The sequence below is a fragment of the Chanos chanos genome, chromosome 7, assembly GCF_902362185.1.
Source record: "Chanos chanos chromosome 7, fChaCha1.1, whole genome shotgun sequence".
In the NCBI taxonomy this organism is placed as follows: Eukaryota; Metazoa; Chordata; class Actinopteri; order Gonorynchiformes; family Chanidae; genus Chanos; species Chanos chanos.
Window position 1 is genome coordinate 31111195 of NC_044501.1, and position 26795 is coordinate 31137989.

The 26795-nt window shown below is 40.5% G+C and overlaps 1 protein-coding gene across 1 annotated transcript in view; it reads left to right on the top strand.

Moving 5' to 3' along the window:
- Nucleotides 1-26795, top strand: part of dock11 (dedicator of cytokinesis 11) — a 71473-nt gene that overhangs the window by 41563 nt on the left and 3115 nt on the right. Inside the window, exons 41-52 of the mRNA XM_030779521.1 lie at nucleotides 283-465; nucleotides 1482-1595; nucleotides 2248-2463; nucleotides 7038-7095; nucleotides 12326-12432; nucleotides 12876-12998; nucleotides 15035-15148; nucleotides 16459-16605; nucleotides 17431-17641; nucleotides 20515-20705; nucleotides 21161-21261; nucleotides 22902-23040. Coding sequence (XP_030635381.1) covers nucleotides 283-465; nucleotides 1482-1595; nucleotides 2248-2463; nucleotides 7038-7095; nucleotides 12326-12432; nucleotides 12876-12998; nucleotides 15035-15148; nucleotides 16459-16605; nucleotides 17431-17641; nucleotides 20515-20705; nucleotides 21161-21261; nucleotides 22902-23040 — 1704 coding nt within the window. The remainder of the gene's footprint in view (nucleotides 1-282; nucleotides 466-1481; nucleotides 1596-2247; nucleotides 2464-7037; nucleotides 7096-12325; nucleotides 12433-12875; nucleotides 12999-15034; nucleotides 15149-16458; nucleotides 16606-17430; nucleotides 17642-20514; nucleotides 20706-21160; nucleotides 21262-22901; nucleotides 23041-26795) is intronic.

Consider the following 26795-nt stretch of genomic DNA (forward strand, 5'->3'; position numbering starts at 1 on the left):
AGTCAAATTTATACATTTATACATATATGTGTAAAGTTTAAGTAAGTGTGTAAATACAAAAGCAGAAGTTTATAAACACAAATTAAATATGAGACATTCAGACACTTAGAAAATACGTCTGTTTGATCCAGATATTTTGGCATTTATTCTTTATTGTTATCTCTTGAGCACGTCAAAATGTCTTCTCGTCTGTGTGTGTGTGTGTGTGTGTGTGTGTGTGTTTGTGTGCCTTTGTGTCGGTGATGTCTGCGCGTCCACGCGTATGCGTGCGGATCGGGACAGTTCGCAGCAGTTCTCTTCAAGGGTCGTGTGACGTTATGCGGAGCGCTGTGTTACGAGGTGCTGAAATGCTGCGTGTCGAAACTCAGCACCCTGCGCGGAGAAGCCTCCGCGCTGCTCTACCTGCTCATGCGCAACAACTTCGAATACACCAAGAAGAAATCCTTCTTACGCATGCACCTACAGGTCAGGAGTCAAACCTTTGACCCCTGCAGTGCACCAACACCACCACAGTCCTGATCCACCACACGGTCTAATATTCCGAGAACAGCTGACAGCTTGTTAACAAGCTGGCTCAGGTCTTTTTTTTGTATTGGTGTTAAGTCCAAACTTGCTTGTTCTGCCACACCCTTTCAGATTAAACATATTTTTTTTTTTTTATCACAAGAGGTCATATCTATACAAGAATTTATAGAGGCTGGGCTGTAAAAAAAAGCAGGAAAAACATGAGCCGCGCTACACCCACTGTCCTACATTCACTGGCGTCTCACTAGGTAATGTGCTTGTAAAGCTAACGACCATATATGAGATGAGGGAAAGCAAAAGCCCTTTAACCTACTTTTTATCTGTGCTGCTAATGTTCTTTAGTACAGCAGGAAGTCAAGCCACATTCCTTTCACTTACCCCCACCCCTCTGTTCTTATTGTTTTTGTTTGTTTGTTAGTTTGTTTGTTTGTTTGTTGGTGTTGATGCCACTACTGAATGTCCTGTACGTTGAAAATCCAAACAGCTGGGCACTTCAGACAAACCAGGATGTTGTCTCTCCGTGGAGACATAACAGGATGCGTGTTTTATTTGAATTAACCAAATCTCAGCACCCTGTGACTGGCTTACGGTGGGGGGGGTGGGGGGGGCCCTCAGGAACATCTGTTTAAATAAATCTTTTCCGGGACTTGCAGAGACTCTTTTGTTTAAAAAAACGTCCAGCTGCTTTGGCATGAGTCAAACTCAAAGTCCCGAAGAGTAGCTCGACATTCTGCCTCATTTCTATTGAAAACGCAGCTCACCTTCGGTGACCTTTAGTTGGACCATAGTGCAGATTAACTCGGGACATTTCACTCTAGATCATCTGTTGACGTTTTCAGGAGCCAACGCATGACTTAGTGAAGCTCTGTTTGAAAAGCAAGTGGCTGTATGTTGATTTTGCAGCATCTCTCAGAAACATGTGTGCCTCCTCTCCTCTGTTGCCTCTCTCCACTCAGATTGTCATAGCAGTGAGCAAGCTCATAGCAGATGTGGTCCTTACAGGCAGCTCTCGCTTCCAGGAATCGCTGTCTATCATTAACAATTTCGCAAACAGCGACAAGGCGATGAAGGTACGTTCAAATGGTCTGCCCTGCGAGGGACATAATGAGTAGGAAATGAGTTGGCCTGTAATTTAATAATCAACCAGAACGTTCCGGAAGCACGAGCGAGTCACCCTCATATTCACTTTGTTTCGGTGATCAGAATGGAAGAAAATCTTAAGCTGTTCTTTTTTCCTTAAAAAAAAAAAAAAAAAGCCTGGAGAATTGTGATAGTGCATTTCTACTTTCTAACTGCAGTTACAAGTACAAAATGAAATTTTGTTGTTGTGTGACAGCATTTTTAAATTACACTGCATTTTTTCTGTTTGTTTTTTTTTTTTAATTGCAGCATGTTTATTCAGATTTTGCAACAGACTCCAAAGACAGTTAAAGACTCAAGAAAGAAAAACATTCACTGCTCTCTTATTTGAATATTAAAAATAAAAAACACTGTTCAGTTCCTTTTGACATTGTAAAATGATAGGCCCATTTCAAACTGGTTTGTCTCAGATAGATGAAAAAATTCACTGATTGAAGCTGACAGTTGTTTTCATTTCAGTATTGAAAGTGCTGGCATACCTAATTAAAACAACATAACGATGTGACGCTGTTGTAATAGTTGTGCAGTCAGTGCGTACGTAAACTCAATGTTTTACTGCTCCATTTTGAAATATGCTCACAGACCACAGTATTCCCGTCAGAAGTCAAGGGGCTTACCATGCGTATCCGGACAGTCCTGATGGCCACCGCTCAAATGCGGGAACATGAGAAAGATCCAGAAATGCTTTTGGACCTGCAGTATAGCTTGGCCCGTTCTTATGCCAGCACGCCAGAGCTCCGACGCACTTGGCTAGACAGCATGGCAAGAGCTCACGTGAAGAACGGAGACTTCTCAGAGGTACAGCACGCATTCTTTTCACATGAGCCTGCTATTGGACATAACTCAGTCGCAATGTTCTGAAGGTACATGGGGGGAAAAAAAATCCACAGAGGTAAATCAGTTTGTTGACGCTTTAGGCTAGAACCATTTGAGGCTAGAATCACTTTGAATAATTTGAGGTAAGAAATACAAGTCTTTAAAGACATTTTACAGAAAATTCAGTTTCTACACTTGTCAGAAAGCAGTATGGATTCCACATAGAGAACATTGAGATTTTATTTTTCCACTCCACTGTTTTCAAAGGCCTTTTAACGGTGCAGCAAGAGCAAGTATATGGTTTCACTTCGAGCTAATTGTCTTCCTGTTCAATACTTAATGGCATAGAATTGTGATGGAAACTGGGAGCGGTCGGTCTACTGGGACAAAAGATTTCAGTAAACACTTTCACCACAAACATGGTTCCTGTTCTTAACACATTATCTAAGGTTTTTCAGTATTTTAATATAGATACACAATTCAGGCCCTCTTGTGGGACGTGGCAATCTATAATGCGAACACTTACACCCGATGTAGACATGAGTATCAGATTATCAACTTCTACATACAGAGACCTGCTGTTCAAACCTCAACCACGTAGTAACTGGCAACCTTTGTGAGTGTGTTATTTCAGCACAACAGGGTTTCATATCTGTAACCTATTAATACTCCCTATCTGACAAAGTCTTCAAATATAAATTGATTTGCCAGCGTCCAGTGAAGATCTGAACATCCAAATACAAAAGTAACAGAGCTCTGGATTTCCAAACCCAATTTGTTAATTTGTTCAATTTCCTTTTTTTTTTTTGCACAACTTTATAAGCAATTCCTGGTGTATCACGACATTGGTTTCATTGTATATGCCATTTGAGGGTTTTGTTTTTCTGCCTGATAAATATCCTGTGTGATTTGAACAAAGCCATAAATGTCATTAAGAACACTGAGGTCAAGACCTTCTCAGTGTTTCCACTGAGCAAGTGAATTATTTCTCCTTTTAAAGGGGTAAAAGGCATAGCCCATGCCACGTGATGACTCACACATGTGTTATCTGTAGACAATAAAATGATAGGATCTTTACGTGGAAATCTCTAAAGAAACACCACCCCTTCATCAAATAAGTAATAAGGCACAAATATGCTGTCCTTAGATTACATGCTTGCCTCGCCATATTCGGAAAAGCTTTCTGACACACTCAAGCTTATAGTGATTGATGGTGTTAACATAGCCCGTGAAAGTGCTCGGGATACACGTCGGAGATTCTCTGCTTAAAGACTTTGATTTTTTTTTTTTTTTTGAGACTCCAGAAATATCGCAGAGCCAAATTTTGTGTTGATACATTTTGTGTTGGTATGGAATTACTCTCCCCGTACCGTGTCAGCGCTATCTGTAACATACACACATGGATTTATTTTTTGTTTTTCTCCTTTTTTTGTTTTTAAACCACGTAAACTTTTTTCGTCATCTGCAACCACAGCATTGTCCCTGAGCCACATACAAATGTGCTGTTTGACTTTTTTTTTTTTTTTCTTTCTTTCTTTTTTTTTTTGTTACTCTGCTGATTGGAGTGCAGGGATGTAGCTATATGAGTGACCAAATGACTTATCATGCTGTTATATAGAGAGCTAATGTGCTCGTTACATGCAGAGAGTGTCATCGGAGAGGGGGAGGAAGAGACGGGAAGGAAAGAGTGAGGATGAAACATAGAACCGTTCCACTTTAAGGTCGCCACTTTTACCGCTCCTAACGAGAAAACATTTCTTCAGTTTTCAGTGTGAATCTGAACAAAAGAAGAAAATGCCATCATAGTTTATCACTGTGTGATGCTGAGTGTGATGACTATGACTTACAGTGAGAGAAATGTTTATTCAGCCTCCCATCAAGAGCATGAAATTTGAACCATGTGCGGTATGGCTAAAAAGAAAAGGATCCGACAGAGCTTTCAGACTTGAATTGTTTCAGTGTTTTAAGGATAGCTGTGATACTCAGTTAAAAAAAAAAAGATATGTCAAACCTGTTCTTAAAATGGGTAAATAAAGAGATATTGATTATATTAGTATAATATTATATAAATAGTGCAAGAATTGGGAAGTTTGGTTTTCAGTGACATGGAAAAATGACTTGCATTTGGAACTCAGTAAAAAATGTCAGCCCGTTTTTAGCCCTGGTCTTGAGTGGCACAGTAGACCGCTGGGATGTCTCCGAACAATTTAGGGCGATTCATACATACAACGTTAAGAGGGCAGCGTCTTCATGACCCATGTAAAAGAACACGCAAGATGTCACAGAAGGTTTCAGAGAAACCTCTCAAGATCAGGTAGCATGTTCTGACCTTATCAAATCCAGAAACCGTTTCGGCAAAACAGTCAAAACAACATTGTCTTTTTACCGTGTTTGCATTCTACATACACCCGGCTTCTGTCACAGCATGTATTTGGTGACCAACCCACCGGAACCCGAAGTGGTTCAGGCTTCTGTGTGTGAGCACTGACTGTACAAAGTTCAGTTCAAGTTCTGCAATTAGATGTAAGAAATGTGAGAGACTCAGTATCGCTTATGTCGTGTTATACTGCCCTTGCGTATGTCCTGCTCCTGCTTTTGTGCGTTTGTGACCTCTGAAAGTTCACCCCCAGAGAACAGAAAATCTCTTTTCTTCTTCTCTGATTTTCCGCGAGACAGTCTTACCGACTGAAAGGCGTCGCACAGCTGATTGTCCCTTTTTCAGGCGCTCACCTACATTTCAGTACGCAAAAAAATACCACTCCCAATGTGTCTTAAGCGGAAAAACTTCTAGTGATGAAGTGAATACATGAGTAAATAAGAAAATAAATACACAATAAATAAATAAATAAACTGTAAGGATCCCGATCCTTTTTAATTTTGTTCAGAGAAAAATTTGTTTGTTTGTTGGATCTCAGTCATGGGAATAGACGGTGATGTACTTGTGTACGAAGGTAGAACTGTGCTGAAACGTCAAGTTTATAAGTCGCAAAACCTGGCATCGTTCAGTATGCACTGAAAGGATACCGCTACCATACTTTTTCAGCAAAGGGAAACACATGTTTTTTGAGCAGTTTTCCCTCTCTCTTCATTCCATTGGGGAAGTTTTGTTTTCTTTAGCTTTTTTGTGGTGTGCAGTTTTGTCCTGATGATGAAGGGTAAATCTGAAACGTCAGCATACTTGATACGTGACACTAACACTCCACAATACACCAACCCACGGTTTACTCTGTAGCTAAGCATGTTGAAGGCAGTGTAAACAAAACAAACAGTTCTCGCAATGTTTGTCGTAACTAAGTCATCGAAGTAGGTACAAACAGCTGACTGTCCTTCTGTGACTCACAAAATATCAATAGAGTGAGAAGAAATAAAAAATAGTGCGTCCACATTGTTCGTTCCTTATCGTACAAGATCAAAAAGAGCAAAGTGGCTGATATGAAAGCACTTCTGTGGTTGCTGATAATTCTGCTCAAGGCCATTAGCACAATGGCTTGTCCACTCATTTGGTCTGTTCAGTTCTCACAGGCACTGCCGCTGCGAAGCAGACAGTTCCCCCTCTTCCGATTCCAGTTTCCATTCTTCCCTTAATGTTGAATTTGATGACAGACGGATGTGCTCAGTAGGCAAAGTCTACTCGTGGAAAGCAACTAATGCGCTCAGTGATTGGTATATTAGCAACACTTTAACACATGACTGACTGACACGCTATTAGTTTAGCACTAGCTACAAAAAAAGAAGAAAAAAAATTGCCCATGCCAAAGACAACATCTGCCTCCGCAACAGGCAAACACAAATGTTTTGCTTCTCTCTCTCTTAGTATGTGTGTGTATGTGTGTGTGTTTATACTAACCTCACAAGGATAATTCAAACAGTCTATTATTGTAAATGTAGCACAACTTTTAAGAAAGTAGCCAGTATGCAGCGGGGTTTTCGTGAGAGGGTGTTTAGATAATAGGTTTAGATAGCTTTGATAGCGTTTCTAGGGATGCTTCTGTAGGATTTCCCAGGAGCAAATGCCCAAGAGAAACAAGAACTGCGGAAGCCAGACAGTTATGGGTTGGGGCAGAATTTAAGAGCATAAGCTGATAAAAAAGATTTACTTCCTCTCGCCGAGAAGTCCTTTCTGCACATATATCAGCAATACTGGGGGGGGGGGGGGGGGGGGGGGGGTCATATGCAAAAATGTCATATGCAAAAGCATAATGTTTTTATGAATAAAATCATAGGGATGCAAGATGATGCACTTGTGTATGAATATAAAATTGCACTGAAACTTTGCAAGCTTTCCAAAGTTTTGCACGTTGGCAAGCTGCAGAACCATACCATAAGCACTGAACGCAACCTGCTACTGTAATTTACACATCGCTGCACGCGTGAGGTTTTTATGACTTGCCCTAAATACAAATTTCAAATCATTTCACACTTATGTGTTTCGTTTAATTTATCACCGACGCCTGATAACAAAACACAGACTTCTTAATAGGAAACAGACCTTTTTGTGGATTTCTAATTCAGCGCCAAAAATTATTGCTCTCTCTCTTGTTCTTGTGTGTCCTTAGGCGGCGATGTGTTATGTCCATGTTGCTGCACTGGTGGCTGAGTACTTGCACAGAAAAAGTAAGTTTCTTATTTTTTCTCTTTGTTTATTTATGGATAATTATTGCAATGAACTATATCATTAGGAATACCCCCCCCCCCCCCCCCCCCCCCAGAAAATATACACAGAACAAAAGTCCACAAGTCCATGAATAAAAATGCATATGTACCTCAAGCAAGGTTCAGATTTCTCAATTAATAAATTACTAATTCTTTTAAAAACAAATGTGTTTTTTTCTTTTGAAGTATTTGTTTTAGTCACACTGGTCAAGAATAAGCTAAAAAGTATATTTCCTGTTGTGTTTTGTGAGGTTGTGAGTTTGTTTGGTAGCTGCTTATGAAGGCATCCCCTAATGATCACAATGAGATGAGCACAGCATAATATCTTACTTCACAGTGTATATAATGAATAAATGACTATGTATCAGTGATCAATGATGTACATCCTCTGGAAATAAATAATGTAAGATGTACCGTAACAGTGTATAGTATACCATTATGTATATGACTTAGAATATCATCACATTTGGAGAGAGAGTTTTTTCTCTTCTTCTTCTTTTTTTTTTCATGTCGTGTTATACCCCCGATCACTGTCAGAGAAAAAGAGCCAATAAAAAGACTTCGATACAGTGCTAGATCAGCAGGTGGAACATAGAAAGGACTGTTACAGTATATGGACGCCATACAAACAGCAGAAACACATATTAACAAAGTCTGAAAACATGTGATGTTGCTCCTCTATAGATAAGAAGTTCATTGTTTTGTTCATTGAGATTGTGTCAGCAATAGGGGTGCAACGGTACATGTATTCGTCCCGAACCGTCACAGTACGGATGGTGAATGTAATGCGAAACCACATGAACGTAATGCGGAGCCAAATTTCACAAGCACGAATCTCTCACTCTCTCATAGTTAGTTCTTAGTTCTTTTCTTCTCTCTACGATTTGGGATCCGATTGTGGTGCAAACATATTACGACATAAGTTCTCAAGGACCTTATATCCTTGTTTACCGGTACATTGTGGTAAGAAGCAAACCTCATTTCTCACTGCCTGGCCAAAAAAAAAAGTCGCACATACTAATATTTCATCGGACCGCCTTTAGCTTTGATTATGTCATGCATTCGCCACGGCATTGTTTCGACAACCTTATGCAACGTCACAACATATATTTCCGTCCAGAGTTGCATCATTTTTGGCCGAGATCTTGTTGGCGATGGGAGAGTCGAAACCATTCCGTAAAGTCTTCTCCAGCACATCACAAAGACTTTCAGTGGGGTTAAGGTCAGGACTCTGTGGTGGCCAGTTCATGTGTGAAAATGATTCCTCATGCTTCCTGAACCACTCGTTCACAATTTGAGCCCTATGAATCTTGGCATTGTAGTCCAAGAATATGCCAGTGCCATCAGGAAAGAAAAAAATCCATTGATGGGGTAACCTGGTCATTCAGTACATTCAGGTAATCAGCTTACTTCATTTTATTACCACATAACGTTGCTGAGCCTAGACCTGACAAACTGAAGCAACCCCAGATCATAACACTGCCTCCAGAGGCTCCAAATCCAAACGCGCCTTTTTTTTTGGCCAGGCAGTGTAGATGGCAATGCTAGCTGTCAGGAGCCAACGACTGGCTATACGCTGCTGTATGTGGCTACACACTGCTGGCCATGTGCAGTTGTGACGTCATGAATTCAGAACGGGCAGTAGAAAGGCTTGTATTCTTCACATGGATCATATGGCTGTAGGAGGAGAATGAATGTATTCCTACTTTGACAATGTTTACATAAGACATTCATCCCAGTGAATTCAAAAAGGCAAGGAAAATAGTGATTTCCATTCTATGGCACCTTTAATGCACTACAGGCTGTACAAGCTACCTCAGGGGGGACTATATAACACTAGGTGGAACAAACTGTAACTTGCACCACTGCCTGTTCAAAATAAATGGGAGAAACCTAGCCTTTAAGCATTTGGGAGGTTTTGTTGTTTTTTTCCCGTTGTACCAAACTTGTACCGAACCGTGATGTCCAAACTGTGGTGTGAACTGAACCGTGACTTCTGTATACCGTTAAACTCCTAGTCAGCAATATGTTACCCTTTGATTTAAGTTTCATTAAAGTCTGTGATGCTGGACAGTAAATGCCTGAATAACTAGATCACATGGTTATCGAGAACTGGACTGAAACAAGGAGAAGTGTGAAGAGGTATTGATTATGTGCACATTACAGCCTTAATTACAAAAACCTGTGTCACACCTGTTTCACATTACAAATTCCCATCATGCCATTCTACAGTTATGGAATTCTGTCGCTGTCAGAAAAACCAGACCATCCCAACCCAACCCCCACACCGCAAAGAACTTCCTGAAAACCGAAAGGAAAGAATTTTCTGGAAAGTAGACTTTCCTTGAATCAATCCCAATTGATTACAGACCCAAAGCGTTTTATTGAAAACACACAATGTTGAAGCAGTGATTCATTGAAGTCTCAGTTATATGAAAATAGTGCTTCAATGCGAGATGCTGTCAAGTACTCTGACACTTTTCCAAGTCTGTGGCTGCATGTAAAGCTCCAACATAGCAGCAGTCATTTTTGAGAGATTCAGCATTAACATTTCCTGAGGTTTTACTCAGTACCAATACCGCAGAAATGTTGCAGGATATGAACTGTCGCTCAAATTCCTTGTCCTACTTTTACGTTTTCAATGGCTTGAACCCTCACGGAAGCTAGAGCTGTTTTAGAATATGGTTCAACGTACAGGAAAAGAAATATTTCAAGAAATAATTTTAAATCACATTCGCATTGTTTAGGGATACTTTTGAATGTTGAAATGACAATCGGTTGCCTGTGCACCTTTCAAGTTTTCTTGTGCATAATGGGTTTGCAAAATTCTCCACCGTTGTTGTTTCATTATGTCCTTGGAATATCCTCTATCGCAAGAAGTGTCTGTCAATTTGAATTAACAGCCATGCAGTAGTAACTGCTTTACTCAAAAAAGTCTTGGTATACTGCAAGATTCTAACATTTGGTCTTGATATCTTGCAGATTATTGCTCTGGGCTTACGGAACAGTCACAAACATATCATAAATTCTCAAATAGTGGCCAGGGCCTTTTATTACCTCAACTGAAGAAAGAACCGGGCTTTTATTTGAGACAGGCTATTATTAGAGATTTATTTAGTCCGTTGCAAACGAAACAGTACAGATTGTTTTAAGTTTGCGTGCTATTGTGAAAGCTACAATATGATATTGATTAATTAAGATGATGCAATATACATATCTGTATATCGCATCAACTTATGTACAATGCACGATGCACGATCATGTTTCATGAGTATTCAAACTGCAGAATTTTTGCAGATCATTTTAATGTAACATTATTACCTGAATTTGGAGACAGAACAAAGACCACAATTATCAACAGATTAAAACCATCTGTGAATATAGCAAATGATGCAGTAGTTTGCAAAGAACGCGAAATTAAACCGGTGATCATTTAACAGATTTACGTCGATTAGTCCAGATTATTCTGTGAACTATTTCTTTATTGTTAATCAAGGAGGATAAATGGCTGAAATAATGACAAATCTAAAGGTAAAATTTGTTCCTCTGTTTGCAGCTCACCGGCTGACATGACCCTACCGTACCGACGCCAACTATACATGACATGTCCCTACCATTCCAACGCCATCTAATCAGACATTTTTTCCCTTCAGTGACTTTTTCCAAGTACCGTTAAGACATGCTGTTATGGAATAACTCATAGAAATAATGAAATAACTCATAGGAAATAGGAAGGAGAGAGTTTTGGCAGTGATGTCCCTGAATACTAATAATAGGCACATCAGTCCTACAGCGTCACTGCGCATAGTGCTACAGTGACTGCAATCCATGTGAGCTAGAGCGCTATCGGTATGGCGTTTCTGTTAGCCTAAAAAGTGAAACTAATAGCAACGGGGTGGTGAGCATAATTGCTGTACGTTGTTGTACTGATGTAAATAATGCTGTGGAAATATGATCAAATTAACCACCTGAACCTTTCTGTAATTTTTCTTTATCCGGCCCGTATTTGGGACCGGCCTTTATTTCCCCAACAGGCGGCACCACCGGCTATCATTTCAGAAACCAGCCATTATTTGAGACCCATCATGTATTTGAGAATTTATGGTATTAATGTATTCAGGAATTTATATGTGTAGCTATGACGTTTCCTTGCACAAAATTAGCAAATATATGGAAGGAGATCATCTTGACTGGTTATGTTCTTGACAAATTTGTTGACATTTTTATCGTTGTCGATCTTGAGACATGACACCTACAACTTGCATACAGAGTTGAACTGACATATCAAAATCATGATCAAATTCATCCCCCCCCCCCCCCCCCCCCCCCCCCAAAAAAAAAAGAAAAAAATCTAGCTTCCCACCAGCTGAAATTGGTCAGTGACTTTGGTCCTCTCCAGAAGTTTCCGCATAAATTTATTGTCACAATTTTTTTTACGTTGTCACACATGCACAAAAGTTGTTGGCGTCAAACCATTTGGGTTTTCAGGCAGCTGTGGACTACCAGTGTCCTCTAATGCATTTGTATGTCATGCAAAGCCCCTTATCTTCCACATCCATCAGTGGAGCTTAATTCCAGCTTTCAGCCATGCCTTTGAAGAACTGAGAGAGGACACATTAGGTCCTATCAGTATTAGAACTCTTTTGCATAACCAGAAAGTACCAGAATGTAGGGTTTCTGGTCATTCACCACTGAGCAAATGTTTTCAAGAGTGGATAATAACTCAAACATCTGGCAAGCATGAGAAACCAGATGTTCATCTTGTAATTTAAATGTATTTGTACTGTTTGAATGATTGGGCTTATTTCATTGTGTATGACTGGGTAGGTAAATAGAAAGACTAAATTAGTAAAACCGGTTTTGTTGTACAATAACCTCAGCTTTCAGAAGCATGTGCGTTCTGCCAGTTCCTATCCTAGAATTGTTTTCACATTAAAAAAAAAAATAGTCAAAAAATGAGAAACAATGGGTGAAACAAATGTTCTTATTGTTCCATGAGAACAATAAAAGCCTTTGCCTCAAGTATCTGACTGCAGTGAAGTGTTTACACTGTTACATTGACTTAGGATAATGTTTTTAGTCTCTTATAAATTTGACAGCTTCCAACCCCCTCGATCGCTTGTTTGTCGTCACTTATGTTTGTCTTTGTCAAACATTGTTTTATTAATTTTTTTTTTTTCGTTCATGCTAGAGTTGTTCCCTAGTGGGCTGGCAGCTTTTAAGAAGATCACTCTGAACATTGAGGAGGAAGCAGCAATGAAGGAAGACACAGGCATGCAGGACGTGTACTACACTGAGGTATATTTATCTCATCTGTCACATGTAATGGAAACAGACAGGAACCCTGAAAACACCTTAGATCAGAGCTACTCAACTCACCGCTCTCCATGATCAGTGTCAGATTTCCTGCCTGAACCTTTACCGGAGAGTCAGGTTTTAGGATTCTTTGACCAATTCTGTATACTAGAAGTTAGTCATTTAGCCTACTTCTGCTGGCCAGAGAGCAGACAGGATCAAATTAGAGTTTGAGGGAAAGAGCTGAGTATCCTTGTTCTAAAGGTTAAAAAAAATCGTTAGTTGTCCAAGTGATTTGAATTAAAATGACAGCCTTCCTCATGAACGAGGAAGAGGATAGTGCTATGAATTTGGATTTGAGTTCAGTTTTAATGACGGTACTGAATTTGTTTTGTTTGGTTTTTGTTTGTTTGTTTGTTTGTTTGTTTAATCTGTGTACTGGACAGGAAATCCTAGTGGAGCATCTGGAGGTGTGCGTGGAAGGCTTGTGGAAAGCCGAACGTTACGAGCTGATAACACATATCGCCAAGCTCATCGTGCCCGTGTATGAGAAACGACATGAGTTTGAAGTAAGGCCACTCTGAACAAAGTACATGACATACAGAAGTTCCTATTTCATTAATCAGGCTAAACACACCAAAACCCACTGGAACCCCAGACTGAATGAGTTCCATCTTCCACAATAAGGCATTTTGTGTCTGCTAAGCCTGCATTGTATTTACAAAAGCTTGTATGTCCCTCACCAGTGCAGATAACATTGTGGCTATTGTTCTAGTTTGGACCTGGAGGATTGGAGAGAGCCAATGTAGACAATGGTCAAAGGAAATATAATTTCTCATGACATTGAAAAAGGGAAAAATAGCAAATCAATCATCAAACAGTAGAACCTAAGCCTAGTTCAGTCTTCACTGAATGCTTACCAAATCAATTCCGTGGAAAGCTAAAAGAAAAAAATAATTATTTCCATCTGTTGAACTTTACCGATGACTTAATGGGAATGATGTTAAGGTTTGAAACTGCGCATTGCATAGTTAATGTTAGCATAGAAATTGTTAGTAATATAACCTAAAAAATTTCTTGGAATGATAAAAAAGATGTGCATTTTTGGGTTCAGTGTCCACAGGTACTTATTTTACCTTTGAGTAAAACAATGTAACTTCAAGCTCTTGTTCCATAATGCACGAGCACAGAGTAAGAAAAAATAACAAAAACTGAGGTTCATTTGAAGCACTTGATGAAAGAAACACTTGAAGACAGTTGGAGTGTGAGATATGTTCATTACTCTGGTCAGGGATTCACTGAGGTACAAATTTGAAAACACGCACACACGCACACACACACACGTTCCTCTCAACTCTGTCGATCATATGATCCAGATTTCGTTCATGCCAATCTTGTATTTTTCTTTTTTTTTTTGAGAGACACAGACACATATAAACAGATAACTGCTTTCTTTCTCTCTCTCTCTCTCTCTCTCTCTCTCTCTCTCTCCCACTCTCTATCAGTTCTAGTGGAAGGATAAGATGTACAAGATATCTCACCAATAGCCATGAGCTGGTATTATTCCCATCAGTGTAGTCAAGAGATTACACGGTTCAGTGTTACATCTGTAGATATGATAGGAACCACAGCAAATTTATGTGGGCGAAAATGAAAGTCTGTGTCTGTGTGTCTGTGTCTGTGTCTGTGTCTGAGTTGTAGGGGTTAACTAGCTAAACTAGTAATAAGTAACTAACATTTCCCCAGGTCTTACAGAAAAAGTATATGAAATTGTCTGTGTGGAAAACAAAACACAAATTTGACAACAAACAAACGCATCTTCAGATTCAGAAATACTTTGTCAAAGTTCAAAGTCGACATGATGACATCCTTTTTCTTTTACACTTGTTATGCACTGCTCTTGAATCCATCCAACAATTCCTTGATGTTCTCTGCAGTTGAACGATAGCAATGTTTAGAAATACATAAATAAACAAGACATTCGCTTTTCTCTCCTTTTATGGATGTGTTCCCACAATATTCCAAATATTCCCACACCAGTATCACTCCCACATGGACTTTTTGTCTTCTACGTGCTGTCATTTGGTTAGTCAACTGATGATTTGAACTTTGGCTCCCAGGGTCTAGCTTTGCGGTTCTGTTATTACCAGTTTAGATGGAGGTCACAGAAAGTAGTCATGCTTACTGGAAAAAATCAGACAGACATGACAGTAATCCCCCCCCCCCCAACCTCCCGTGAACACCCCCATCAGAGGCACTCACTAGGGGAAACTTCATAAGAGTTTAAAATGCAATCAAAATGTGTGACCGCACTCTGAAATGTCACTTGAAGAAATCAAAATGGAATTGAAATTTAGAAGAAGTTCAACTTCCTGCCTCCTTACGCATGCCTTGTGTGATTTTTTTTTTCTTTCGCCAATTTTAATACGGTAAAAATATGACAAAAATGTGACAGTTATTTTAGTTGATGAATAATGTGAAATCAATCTTTTTTTTTTTTTTTTTTTTTTTTTGTTTAAGAATAGATAGATACTAACCAGAGTAGGGTAAACTGCAGGCACAGATGTACACGTAATCACAGACCCGTGTCTCTGCTCTCCCGCAGAAGCTGAGGCGTCTATATGACACACTACAGAGAGCCTACTCTAAAGTTCTGGAGGTGATGCAATCTGGACGCCGACTGCTTGGAACTTACTTCAGGGTAGCCTTCTATGGACAGGTGAGTCCAGCTGCGCACTTAACACTATTAAATTCAACCTGAACATCATACGTCTCCTAAAGGTCTCTGACCAAAGTGCACAATTAGTGCAGACCATAAACCTTTCATCACCTATCTTTAGTGTCTCAGCTGACATGTTTAAATACTTAACAGAAGGTTTAATAGCCTTGAATTTGACATATGAACTAGTGACACGGATATGTTTAAACACACAAACATTTAGATGAATACACAGGGATATGAATGACAGAGCAAGGGCTGGTTTTTCCCTCTAATTTTCACTTGCGCACATGGCTCCCAAACTTATTTTCTGTTTTTCCGCATTTTACTCGTGGCAATGAGCAGCAAAGTCAGGTGTGGGGTTGCATTTGGGGCGACATCCTCTGAAGATCTTTTTTGAGAAAATATCTTCGGTATTGTCAAACGTGTTATCTGGAGACACTGGCTGTAGCTGATAAGGGATATCGGACCTGCTCCAGTATTGCTGGCTGTAGAGTTGCTGCATTTTCTCTTCGTTGTGGTGGCACTCACTTCCCTTGCTTTGAACAAGAGCGGAACTGCGGTTGAGATTTCATCACTTTTGTCTGACTTCAGAACAGTTGTGGTTTATGTGTGTGTGTGTATATATATATATATGTGTGTGTGTGTGCATGTGTCTGTTCATAGATCAGACATGTTTCGGGGACGTCATGAAATATTGAAATGCGCATTCCATTTCGATTAAGCCGAGGAGTACGTGTTTAGGAAATACTTCTAAAATTACGTTAATGTAGCATTAAACATATATGCATTGTATTGTGCCTGGTTACAGAAAGTAAAATAAATAAATAAAAGAGAGAATGATGATTTAGCCTACAAATCATGTACTGTTATATTTCGTGTCAATACACAGCACAGTTATGCTGTAAACATAAAGCATATCACATGAGAGGAGAAAAAGGTGTAGATATAAGAAAGTCTGGCAATGATAAATGTGGCAAGGGGTAGCCCCTAAAATACCCCCATGCTGTTGTCAGTGTTAATCACTAAAAAAAAAAAAAAAAAAAAAGCTCTTCAGTTTTTTTTAGGATTGTAGAAATGAAGAAGTGCATTAGCGTTATGCCTTTATGTTCTTTTAGCTGATCTAATGCACTCTTCCTTTTTAGGCTTTTATTTTTCTGTGTTCTTTTAACTATTTTAATGCGCTCGACCCTTTTCTTTTCATCTCGTATTTTTCTCTGTTCTTTCATCTGCTCATTTGTAAAGCACTTTGAATTACTAATGTGTATGAATTGTGCTATGTAAATAAACTTGCCTTGCCTTTTTGTCAGGGCTTCTTTGAAGAGGAAGACGGGAAAGAATATATTTACAAAGAGCCCAAACTCACAGGCCTGTCAGAAATCTCTCAGCGCCTGCTGAGTCTGTACGGAGACAAGTTTGGACCAGAGAACGTCAGAATCATCCAGGACTCAAATAAGGTACCGTCAACAGTGAGAAAGTTGTAGCCAGGATGGGGAATTGAAACACACTCATGGTTTTCTAGTGCCATATGTAGTATTGTCAATTGTTAAATACATTAAACCAGTTCTTCTCAAACTATGACGCGCTGGTCCGCGACAGGAAACTGCCGGCCCGCAAACCCCCCCCCCCCCCCCCCCCCCCCACTGCGCCAGTCAAATTATGCTCGGTGCTTCTCTAACTCACTAGGGGAAAACATTTTAAGCAAGTTCTCACGGAGGGGAACACTTAACATTTTCGAATCTTGAATAAAACGTTACTATTTTCACCTGGCGAGTGACAGAAGCACTGAGCATAATTTGACGGGCACAGCGGCAGGGCTCCGCGGACCGGCAGTTAATATTGCTACTATTTTCAAAGCAATAAATTCAGTCAAGGGGGCAGGGACCTGGCATCCCCACCCCAGCGCCGGTTCGTGGCCTGGAGTGTGAGAAACAATGCATTAAAGTCAGAGATGTCCAAAAACATGCGTGAAACATTTTTACTGCTTCAGAGGAAACTGTAAATAGCATATGGATCTTGTCTATTCAGTCGTAATTGGTGATAGTTTCTGAAGAAATGCAATAGACTGGTTGCACTAAACCACACTGTAATGCTTACACTGCTTTGTCCTAAGGATTACTTAATGTTTAGTCCTTTATAACAGCATAAATATGTCACCTTGCGTTATTATATCAGAAATGAATGTGGTTGGTCCTATATGATCCATGTGTTTTAGTACCAGTGGATTTTTAGCAATGAACCGCATCTATGTCCATTGGATCTATAAAAATTCTAATCAACAGGTAAACCAAAAAGAGCTGGATCCAAAGTTTGCCTACGTCCAGGTCACCTTCGTCAAGCCGTACTTCGACGAGAAGGAGCTCTCGGACAGAAAGACGGACTTTGAGAAAAGTCACAACATCAACCGCTTTGTTTTCGAGACACCGTACACTCTGTCGGGTAAAAAACACGGAGGAGTTGAGGAACAGTGCAAAAGAAGAACCGTACTAACAAGTGAGTTCTCTGTATTACGTCACTCTCAGCACGTTTTACTAAACATGGATATATCAAATAAAATTATATATATGAATCTATTAACGTTAACTCGACTTTACTCTGGACCAGGACTGGTTAGTCTGGCCCAAGAGCCAACTGTAGTCAAATTCAAACTGACAACAGGTAGTTTCGGTCGAGTATTTCCATTGAATAAGAGGCGTTCCAGGAGTCCTGCCATATACAGTGCATTACAGTCATGTTTTACCACACATACCACTCCCCTTTACAGTGCTATAAACAACTTGCCAGTCATGCAAGGTCAATACCTGTCTGTCAACAAGCTATGCGTCATGGCCAAGGCAAGAAAATATATCTCGACACGGAAAAGATACACTGACAACGTATGTGAGCAGACAGCCAGAAATGTCTGGTCCACGAACAAGTTCTGGCTGGAAGGTCTGGCCCGTTCAGATTTGGGACTGAATAGCCCTGCTCTAGACAAAACTGATACCTAGAATTATAAAGTCAACGCCACAACATATTATCATGTAGGTTTCGAACCACAAATACGTGACTCTCTGTATAACATAAAGATGAGAAGAGATATGTAATTCACACAGTACCAACCCAAATTGAGAGCTCACCAGAAGTCAAACTGATCTTTTGATGTCTTTGCTATATTTTGTAGTACACATTGATGCTGTAGGTAAAAGTACATGGGAACTGCTGTTCAGTTCTTCATAAGAATGGTGCCGTTAGCGTCTCACATAAAGACAAGGCCCCAAACCTCTTTGCACTCTAGTGACCCTCTTCGTCACACTGAGGTCGAGACATCACTGTACTTGTATGGGGATTATTCTCTACTTTTATCTAGAGATCTTCTCTGGTTGAATGACGCTGAAATCCCATGACAGGTGCCCCGAATGCCATCTGCTCCAGACCTGATTGTCTGTTCAGAAACGAAACTTTGTCTTTCGTGCATTTTTATATTTCCTTCACTGTCACTGCGGCTTTGCTTGTTCCCTTTTCGCACAAATAACTGGCAGCTAAAAACATTTAAATAATTTAGTTATAGATGAATTACGTGTGCACCCTAAACATTGTGATCTCTGGAGAGCAGACATTGTATAGGATTTCAGTTAAGAATTGATAAACTGTGGAATCATAAAACATTCATACTTTGTCATTTTGATGACATAGAGCACTCATTACACATGAGAAAACAGTGACAGCTGGCTCTCAGTAGCATTTGGACATTGTTATTTGTTCTCAGTCAGAGCGCATTCTATGTCGTCGTCAGATACCAACCTCTCAATGAGGTCTCTCAAAAAGAAAAGACATAAAAAAAAAAACAAGATAGGATCTTTTTAAAGTGTTAAGCACGAGCAAAACTGGTCAGTCTGCATTCAAACCCGTTGTTGCATGACAGCACCCATGACTGTACACTTTGTGTTGACATTCCCCTGTTTGACAAAAGTCAATAACATCTGCACGCTGTTGATGTGTTTGTTTCTAACAGGAGTCTGTCACCATAGGGCAGAAAAAGCAATGCCAAAACCGCTTTAGCTTCCTTAGGCTGAAATGTCTTTCTGAAATGCATGAATGTTTTGAGTTCTTATTCTCAATTAGGGCTTTGTTCGCTTTAACATCAGATTGTATCACGAGTCATTTGTTTGCATGCCAGGGTTTTTTTTTTTGGGCTGAAGGGCATGAGTGAGTGTGTGTGTGTGTTTGTGTGTGTGTGTGTTTGTGAACACTTCTTTTTCAGGACAGCGAAAAAAACCACTCAGGACAGCGTGGAAGCTTGGCCTTCACTTTATTTAGAAGTGCTTTCTCATTTCCTTCCTTGATGCAGTACATAGAGACAGCGCTTGTGTTGCCTAGGCACACTTTCCCAAGTCGAACCAGGCTATGGGCTCTTTGAGGTTCTCCTGCTGTATAAAAGGGCCATCAGTTGGGAACATCTGCCTCAGAATACAGTGCATAAATGGTTGTCCAAGGCTGACAGAGCTCCCCCTCCCCCCGATGCACCCCAAAGTCAACAAGTTGCACGTACACCAAAGACCGCACCCATAAACTTCTCGTCCAGGTCAGGATTAGCCAGCTGACCTGTCCATCCAGGCTGCCCTCTGACCTTACAACCAATAGGGTTAAAGATACAGGTCAGCATATATAAGACTCGCATCCCCCCGATCGTCAGATCAACCCCCACTCCGGAGAGAAGAAGTCAAAACCTGGACAGTTTACGTTTATGCGGTGTGCGTCAGTGACGATTCAACCACACACATATACATACACCCACACCAGACCATACCAACCAAACCCCCCTTTTGTAAGTTCAAGTGTGCTCATGTCGTGCTGTGCGTTTTAATAAATATTAAAAACCCAAATTGGATGCTTGGATTGTGTTCTGACCGACACCCCACGGTGACAGCAAGGTCCCTGAAACAGCGCAAAGGCACAGTGACACAGGGAGCAGCACACCTTACACTGCACTCTCAGTCACCCTCCTTTTCACCTGCTGTCCGCATCAATGCATGATGCATGTGTATTATAGTGCAGTTCAAATAACGCCTTTTCTATGGTACATCCAATTAACAGAAAGTAAAGATTTCTTCGCACTTAAAGTAAATGGCTGTGGTTTAAAAAACGTTCGATGACAGTTCTCCAAAAAGCCAAACGTCAAAATGCAGTTGTGTCATTTTATTTTAGGTTCACTGAGAAGTCATTCTGTACATTCTCGAAGTCACTATCTCCCCTTTAATCATTTTCTCCCACTCTTTCTCTTTCACTCATTGTCTGTGTGGGTGTGTTGGTGTGTGTGTGTGTCTTAACGCATTGCTATATGTCCTCCCGTCACATGGATGAGCGTAATGTTCTTGTCGTCATAGCGTCGAACACGTTCCCGTACGTGAAGAAACGGATCGAGGTGGTGGGCGAGAAACAGCTCGACCTGAAACCCATCGACGTTGCCATCGATGAAATGAGGGAGCGCAGTGCGGAGCTGCAGAAACTCTGCTCCTGCCAGGAGGTGGACATGATCCAACTCCAACTCAAACTGCAAGGATGCGTCAGCGTACAGGTATGCTGAATGAGTCCAACGCCCATTTCACGGCAGCCGCACACTTACCTGCATTAATGAACGGTGTTCAGTGAGACCTCACACCCTGTCACTGAGCTAATCTTCCCTGCTCTCAATGACTCGGACTAGCTGCCTTAAGTCCTCAAAACTAAGCTTACCGTTAGTTCCCGGCAAATGCGATTTTTGGATAAGTTAATAAGCATAGAAAGCTAGATGAGTTTTGGATAAGACTAAAAGAGTCTCCAAACAAAACTCTAAGCATTATTTTAAAATGTTTTAATCAACAGGTTTACCTCCTTCGCTCTTTCCATAATTGTCTCTTGGTGATGTTCTGTGGCACAAAAGACAAATTCTGCTACATAATTTTTTTTATGCTCAAGACCAAAATGAGTTGCATGAATTCGGTTGAATTCCTTTTTATCAGTTCAGTTCTGTTTTATGTCATTGTGTGATAGGTTAATGCAGGTCCTATGGCCTATGCCAGGGCTTTTCTTGACGACTCTAAAAGCGGCCAGTCCAACAATAAGAAAGTGAAGGAACTCAAGGAGATTTTCCGGTGAGCATAAAGAGGGATTTGTTTTGTTTTGTTTCTGTCATACTGCTGAATATGCTCTTTCTGATTGAGATGCAATGGATCAGATGCTTCAGATGACAAAAAAATGGTTTGTAAAGATCACGAAATTAAAGACTGGGCCTCATTCACTAGTATCTTCCCAAGTTTTTTCTTACATTTTTCTTGAGAAAGTTCCTAAAAAAAAAAGTCTACGTCAGATTCATGATGTGCTCTAAAACCCCAGAATTGTTTGCACATTTGTTCTTATAATGCTGAGTCCCGTTGTCTTCGTAAATTGAAAGCGCGGTGCCATCTGTTCCAAACGGGCATAGGTAAACGCCCCGCCAATCCCAATAAAAAGTCATGAGACTACAGGGCCGTGTGCACACTCGAAAATTTCAACTTCACTTCTCGGAATTCCGACTATTTCTCACTATTCGGACTTTTTTTTTCTTGCAGTTCTGACTTCACGTCTCATAATTCTGAGTTCTTTTCTAACAACCAACAAGTAACTTGAGCCATCACTTCTGCTCACACTGTAATTGTTCAATGCAATGCGTATACAGTAGGAGACAGGAGCGAAAGCTACAGTGGCAGAGTCTGCTCTGTCCAGGTATTTTAATAGTCGTCCATATGTATAAAAGTAAAACTGATTCTCACACACTTGCTTTACAACCTATCTGGTTTCAGATGGGATAACCCATAAGTAGTGTATGTAAAACTACTGCTCACTTATCACAGTCTCCATCAACTGTTATATACTCATATTGCTCTTTTTTTTTTTAATCATTGTACAAAAGTATGAATAAACATGCACTACATTCTGGAGTGTTACATGAAGTGTTAGGTCAGTGTTTATCTATTTAAAAGACCATAATGCAAAATAGTTGGTAAAATAATGAAAATATTAAAAAATATTATAAATGATAAAAATATTATTGTAATTTAAATCCTATTATATTATACAGCTGTAGAACTGAAGAAAAACGCAATAAACAATTATTTTGCACAAACCTGTCAGCACTCAAATGCGCGTAAGTGTGCTCTTGAGTGTGCGTAGATTCTGCTCTTACCGAAGAACAAATCCCAAATAAGAAAACATCGGTGAATGTCAGAATCTTCGTGGAAACTGTGTAAGTCGGTTTTACGAACTAATTCTTCTTAAGAACAGTTGGTGAATGGGGCCCATTGTTTTTATTTATTTATTTTTTTTAAAGTTAAAAAACCTTTGCGTTTTGGACTGTTATTATATATTACCCACAGATATGAACTATTAATTACCTTTTTTATTGTTATGGTTGATATGTTTGCTGATTTCCATGATTATATTTGCCAGTATCAGATGGCATGGTATTACTGCCGTAGCTGCAGTGGTATTGTCACAGACGTAATATCATGCCTGTTCCATGCCAAGTCTTGTTCTTACACCACACCTTCCTCTCTCTCTCTCACAAGCCCACATCCACACACAAACACAAACACACACAAACACACATGCACACACACACACACACACACACGCACGCATATTCCACAGAATGTTTGATTTATGCCTGTGCATCACACATACACAAACAACACAACTGGGGCGGTTGAAGTGTTAGTTCTGATCTGAGTCATCAGTGTGATCTTCTCCTTGGCAGGCGGTTTGTCCAGGCCTGCAGCGTAGCATTAGATATCAACGAACGTCTAATTAAAGAAGACCAGTTTGAATACCATGAAGGCCTGAAGGGTAATTTCAAAGACATGGTGAAGGAGCTGTCAGAGATCATCCATGAACAGGTAGAAGAAAATTCTCCAATCAAAACCAGCCTTCCCACCACACACACACACCCATAATGCAGTTACACACACATTATTCTAACAGGCTGGTAACTTGGTGTGGGTGTGGTCATGTCCCTAAGCACTACGCACTTGTCGTGTCAGTTTTGGGCCTTTTTGATGCATGTACATGATTTTGTGAATGCTGACACTATACAGTTATGGGGTAAAGAGTTATGAAATCAGCTTTTTATGAACCATCAGCCTGAGCTGTAGAATAGATTTGGAGATTTAAAGAGATGTGTGAACACTGCTGTTTTGTTCTCTGTCATATATATGATTATATATAACTAACTGTACATTATATGATAAATGAGGACAACTTTTCAAGGAAATCATTTTAAATCTTCTTTCTTACCATGCAATGCAAACAGAAACCAGTAATACCAAGGAAAATAGCACATCATTTTGCAAATATTCTATAAAAATCCAGTGAACACTGAATGTCACCCAAGGTCTGGAAACTTACCCGTTGCTTAAAACAAACACATACACACAGTTACTGTGCAGACTGAACTAGGAAGTCACTGCTAAAGCACAGCTACTAAACATAGGCGTGCCATATTAAACAAGGCCAAGTGTGCACACACACACACATCTTTCTACAGCCTGGTTACGGTCACTTTGCATGAGTTCTCTACTCTGCATGACAACGCTATTGAATTCTAACCACTTATAAAATCTGACCAATAATATCTGACCAAGTCTCCAACAAGCACTGGAGGAAAGAGTGATCAGGAACTTGAGTAGGCAGCAGCTTTAGTTGTTACTGGTTAATAGTTTCACCAAAATATAACTCAATAACCGAGATCAAACACACACTCACACTCATGCACACACACACATATATACACCTCCACTACAAGGAAAGCAAGGCTCCAACGGGTAAAGCTAGTTTTCAAGCCATACAAAAAGGGTTGAATCGAGGGCAACTTGACTTGGTTGTAGATACCTGAGGACGTTTCACCTCTCATCCAAGAGGCCTCTTCAGTTCTGACTGACTGATGGGGAATCCCAGGTATTTAACCTCTGGAGTCATTATCAAGACCAGTGCTCCTGGCTGTTGTAACAACAGTCGTTAGAGTCGTTGAAGTCACCTGAGGCCAAGTGTAAACGACAGTCATTGGAGTTGTTTTTGGAGTCACATGAGGCCAAGTATGAATGGTTGTTAAATCCCCGGGGAAGGGAGGATTGTAGTTGGGGGATAAGTGGTGGCGTAGACCTCCTCCTCTGTTGAGGGATGGTTTCTCTACTGTAACATAGATAGCTTCCATCACACCTCTTTCAAACCATCTGTCCTCCGTATCTAAAATATGTACATTGTTGTCCTCGAATGAGTGTTCCTTGTCCTTCAGGTGTAGGTAAACTGCTGAATTTTGACCTGAGGAGTTGGCCCTGCTGTGTTCAGCCATGTGTTTGTTTAGTTTCACCAATACGTAAGCCTGCACATTCCTCACTGCACTGGACTGCATACACTAGATTGTCTTTCTTGTGTTTGGATGTGAGGTCTTTCGGATGGACCAGTTTTTGTCTTAGCATGTTGCTGGGTTTGAAAAACACGGGGATGCAGTGCTTGTTGAAGATCCTCGGGAGTTTCTTAGGTACTCCAGACACGTAAGGGATGACGATTTTGTTGCGTGTATTCTTCTTTTCCTCACCACCTACAGTGTTGGTGTTCCTGCTGGAATTTTGTGGCTGTTTTCACAAAGCTCCACTTAGGATATCCACAACAACGCTTTGAACCGGTTCAAGGAACAAAAACGAAAACCAGAATTCTGTTTAAACAATCGATACTCCGCTAGGAAGAAAAAAAAACAAAACCAGAAACTTGTTCTGGAACATTATTTATTTGAAATTATGGTAACCGGTTAATGACGTTATTTTTTCGTCCTTTTATTTATTACAACAAATTAGAATATTTTCTGCTTGCAGTAACTTTGGTGCGGAATTTATTTCCTGTCTTCCTCTGAACGTCACTCACGTCTTCAGATAGCGGACATAAATTTACCGGCAGCATGCGTTGGTATGGCATGAAAGTGAAATGTGGTGTGGTCTCCCTACTTGCAATGAGATGTGGTAAATATTATGCAATGCACCTTACAAAATGTTGGTCTTAGACAACTTCATCGATGTTTGATAGATAGGCTACCATGTAAAGAGAACTAATGTTGGAAATAGCTAGCTAGCTCCAGTTGGGCTAAACATAATGTGCCCCACATAGCCTATTGGCAAGTTTCTTAACTGCGGTGTTAAAATGACATCATTTCTCACGACCGGGAAGCCACGGTGGATTTCGACCCAAGGACAGATTGGACTACAGTGCTCCTAGTTAGTGATGCAATACGTTTTTGTAATGTTTTGTGACGTTAGCGATAGAGGCTATAGAGTAAAATATCTGTCAATGCACATTCTTATACTGTCCGAAAGATATATACTGGCATGTCACACAGCCCTACACGGAACGTTATAAACCGGTATTTCAATTGGTTCTAACCAGTCCGGGAACAATTATTTTAAGGCGGAACGGAAAACTGGGAAAGGTTAAAATACAGATTCTGCTCGTAACAAACCGATTGAAAAAAAATCTATTTTGAAGCCCTGATCCACAGGCTTTAAGTGCATCCTTCAGGTGTTTGTTCTCCTTCTCTTGGGCCTGGGCACTTGTTGGCACATTATTAGCTTGATGGTGCATGGTTCTGATAACTCCAAGCTTATGTTCCAGTGAGTGGTTAGAGTCAAAGAGTAAGTATTGGTCTGTATGTGTGGGTTTCCTGTATACTCCAGTGTGGAAGCCCCTGTCTCCTTCAGTGTGTACGGCACAGTCCAAGAGAGCCAAGCTGTTGTCCCCGACATCCTCACGTGTGAACTTGATGTTGCTGTCCACTGAGTTAATGTGTTCGGGGAAGGCTTGCGCTTCCTGGAGTTTAATTTTGGTCCACAAACGTAATATCATGCTTGTTAATTTTGTTGTCCACATATCTAACCCAGTGGCTCGGAGCTGTTCCTCTGAAGGAGCTCAGGGCTCTGCTTTCTACTTCTTCCATGTAGAGGTTGGCCACAATGGGAGATACTGGTTAGTCCATGGCGCAGCCATGCTTTTGTCTGGAAAAGCCACTGTTGTTACTGGAAATAGGTGGTGTTCAGCCAGAGGTCCAGCAGTTCGCATATCTAGTCTGGGCTGATGTTGGTTCTATTATTAAGGGTGTTGTCATGTAGCAGTCGTTGCCTTACGGTTTCCACCGCCTTCATAGTTGGGATGCATGTGAACAATGAGTTTACATCATAGGACACCATGGTTTCATCTGGGTCCATTTTCAATCCTCGAACCTTGTTCACAAAGTCCATGTAGTTTCGAATATGGTGAGGAGTGTTACCAACCAAGGGAGCTAAGGTGGTAGCTATATGTTTGGCAATGTTGTAAATAAAGTTGGGCCTGAGGAGGTCTCCTTATTTGTGAATCTTCGGGAGTCCATACATGCATGGGATGGCTTCTTCAGGATACAAGCGATGATATTGTTCACGATTAATGATTTCCTCCTTCTGTAGCTGTTTTAAACATTCTGTGGCCTTTTTCTGGGATCTTGCCTCAGTGTTTCATATGTCTTAGTGTCACAGAGTAATGTGGTGACCCTGGCATAGTAGTCCACTGTGTTTGGGACCACCGTGCATCTAGCTTTATCAGCCAGTAGGATGGTGATTTTTTTGGTCCTTCCTCA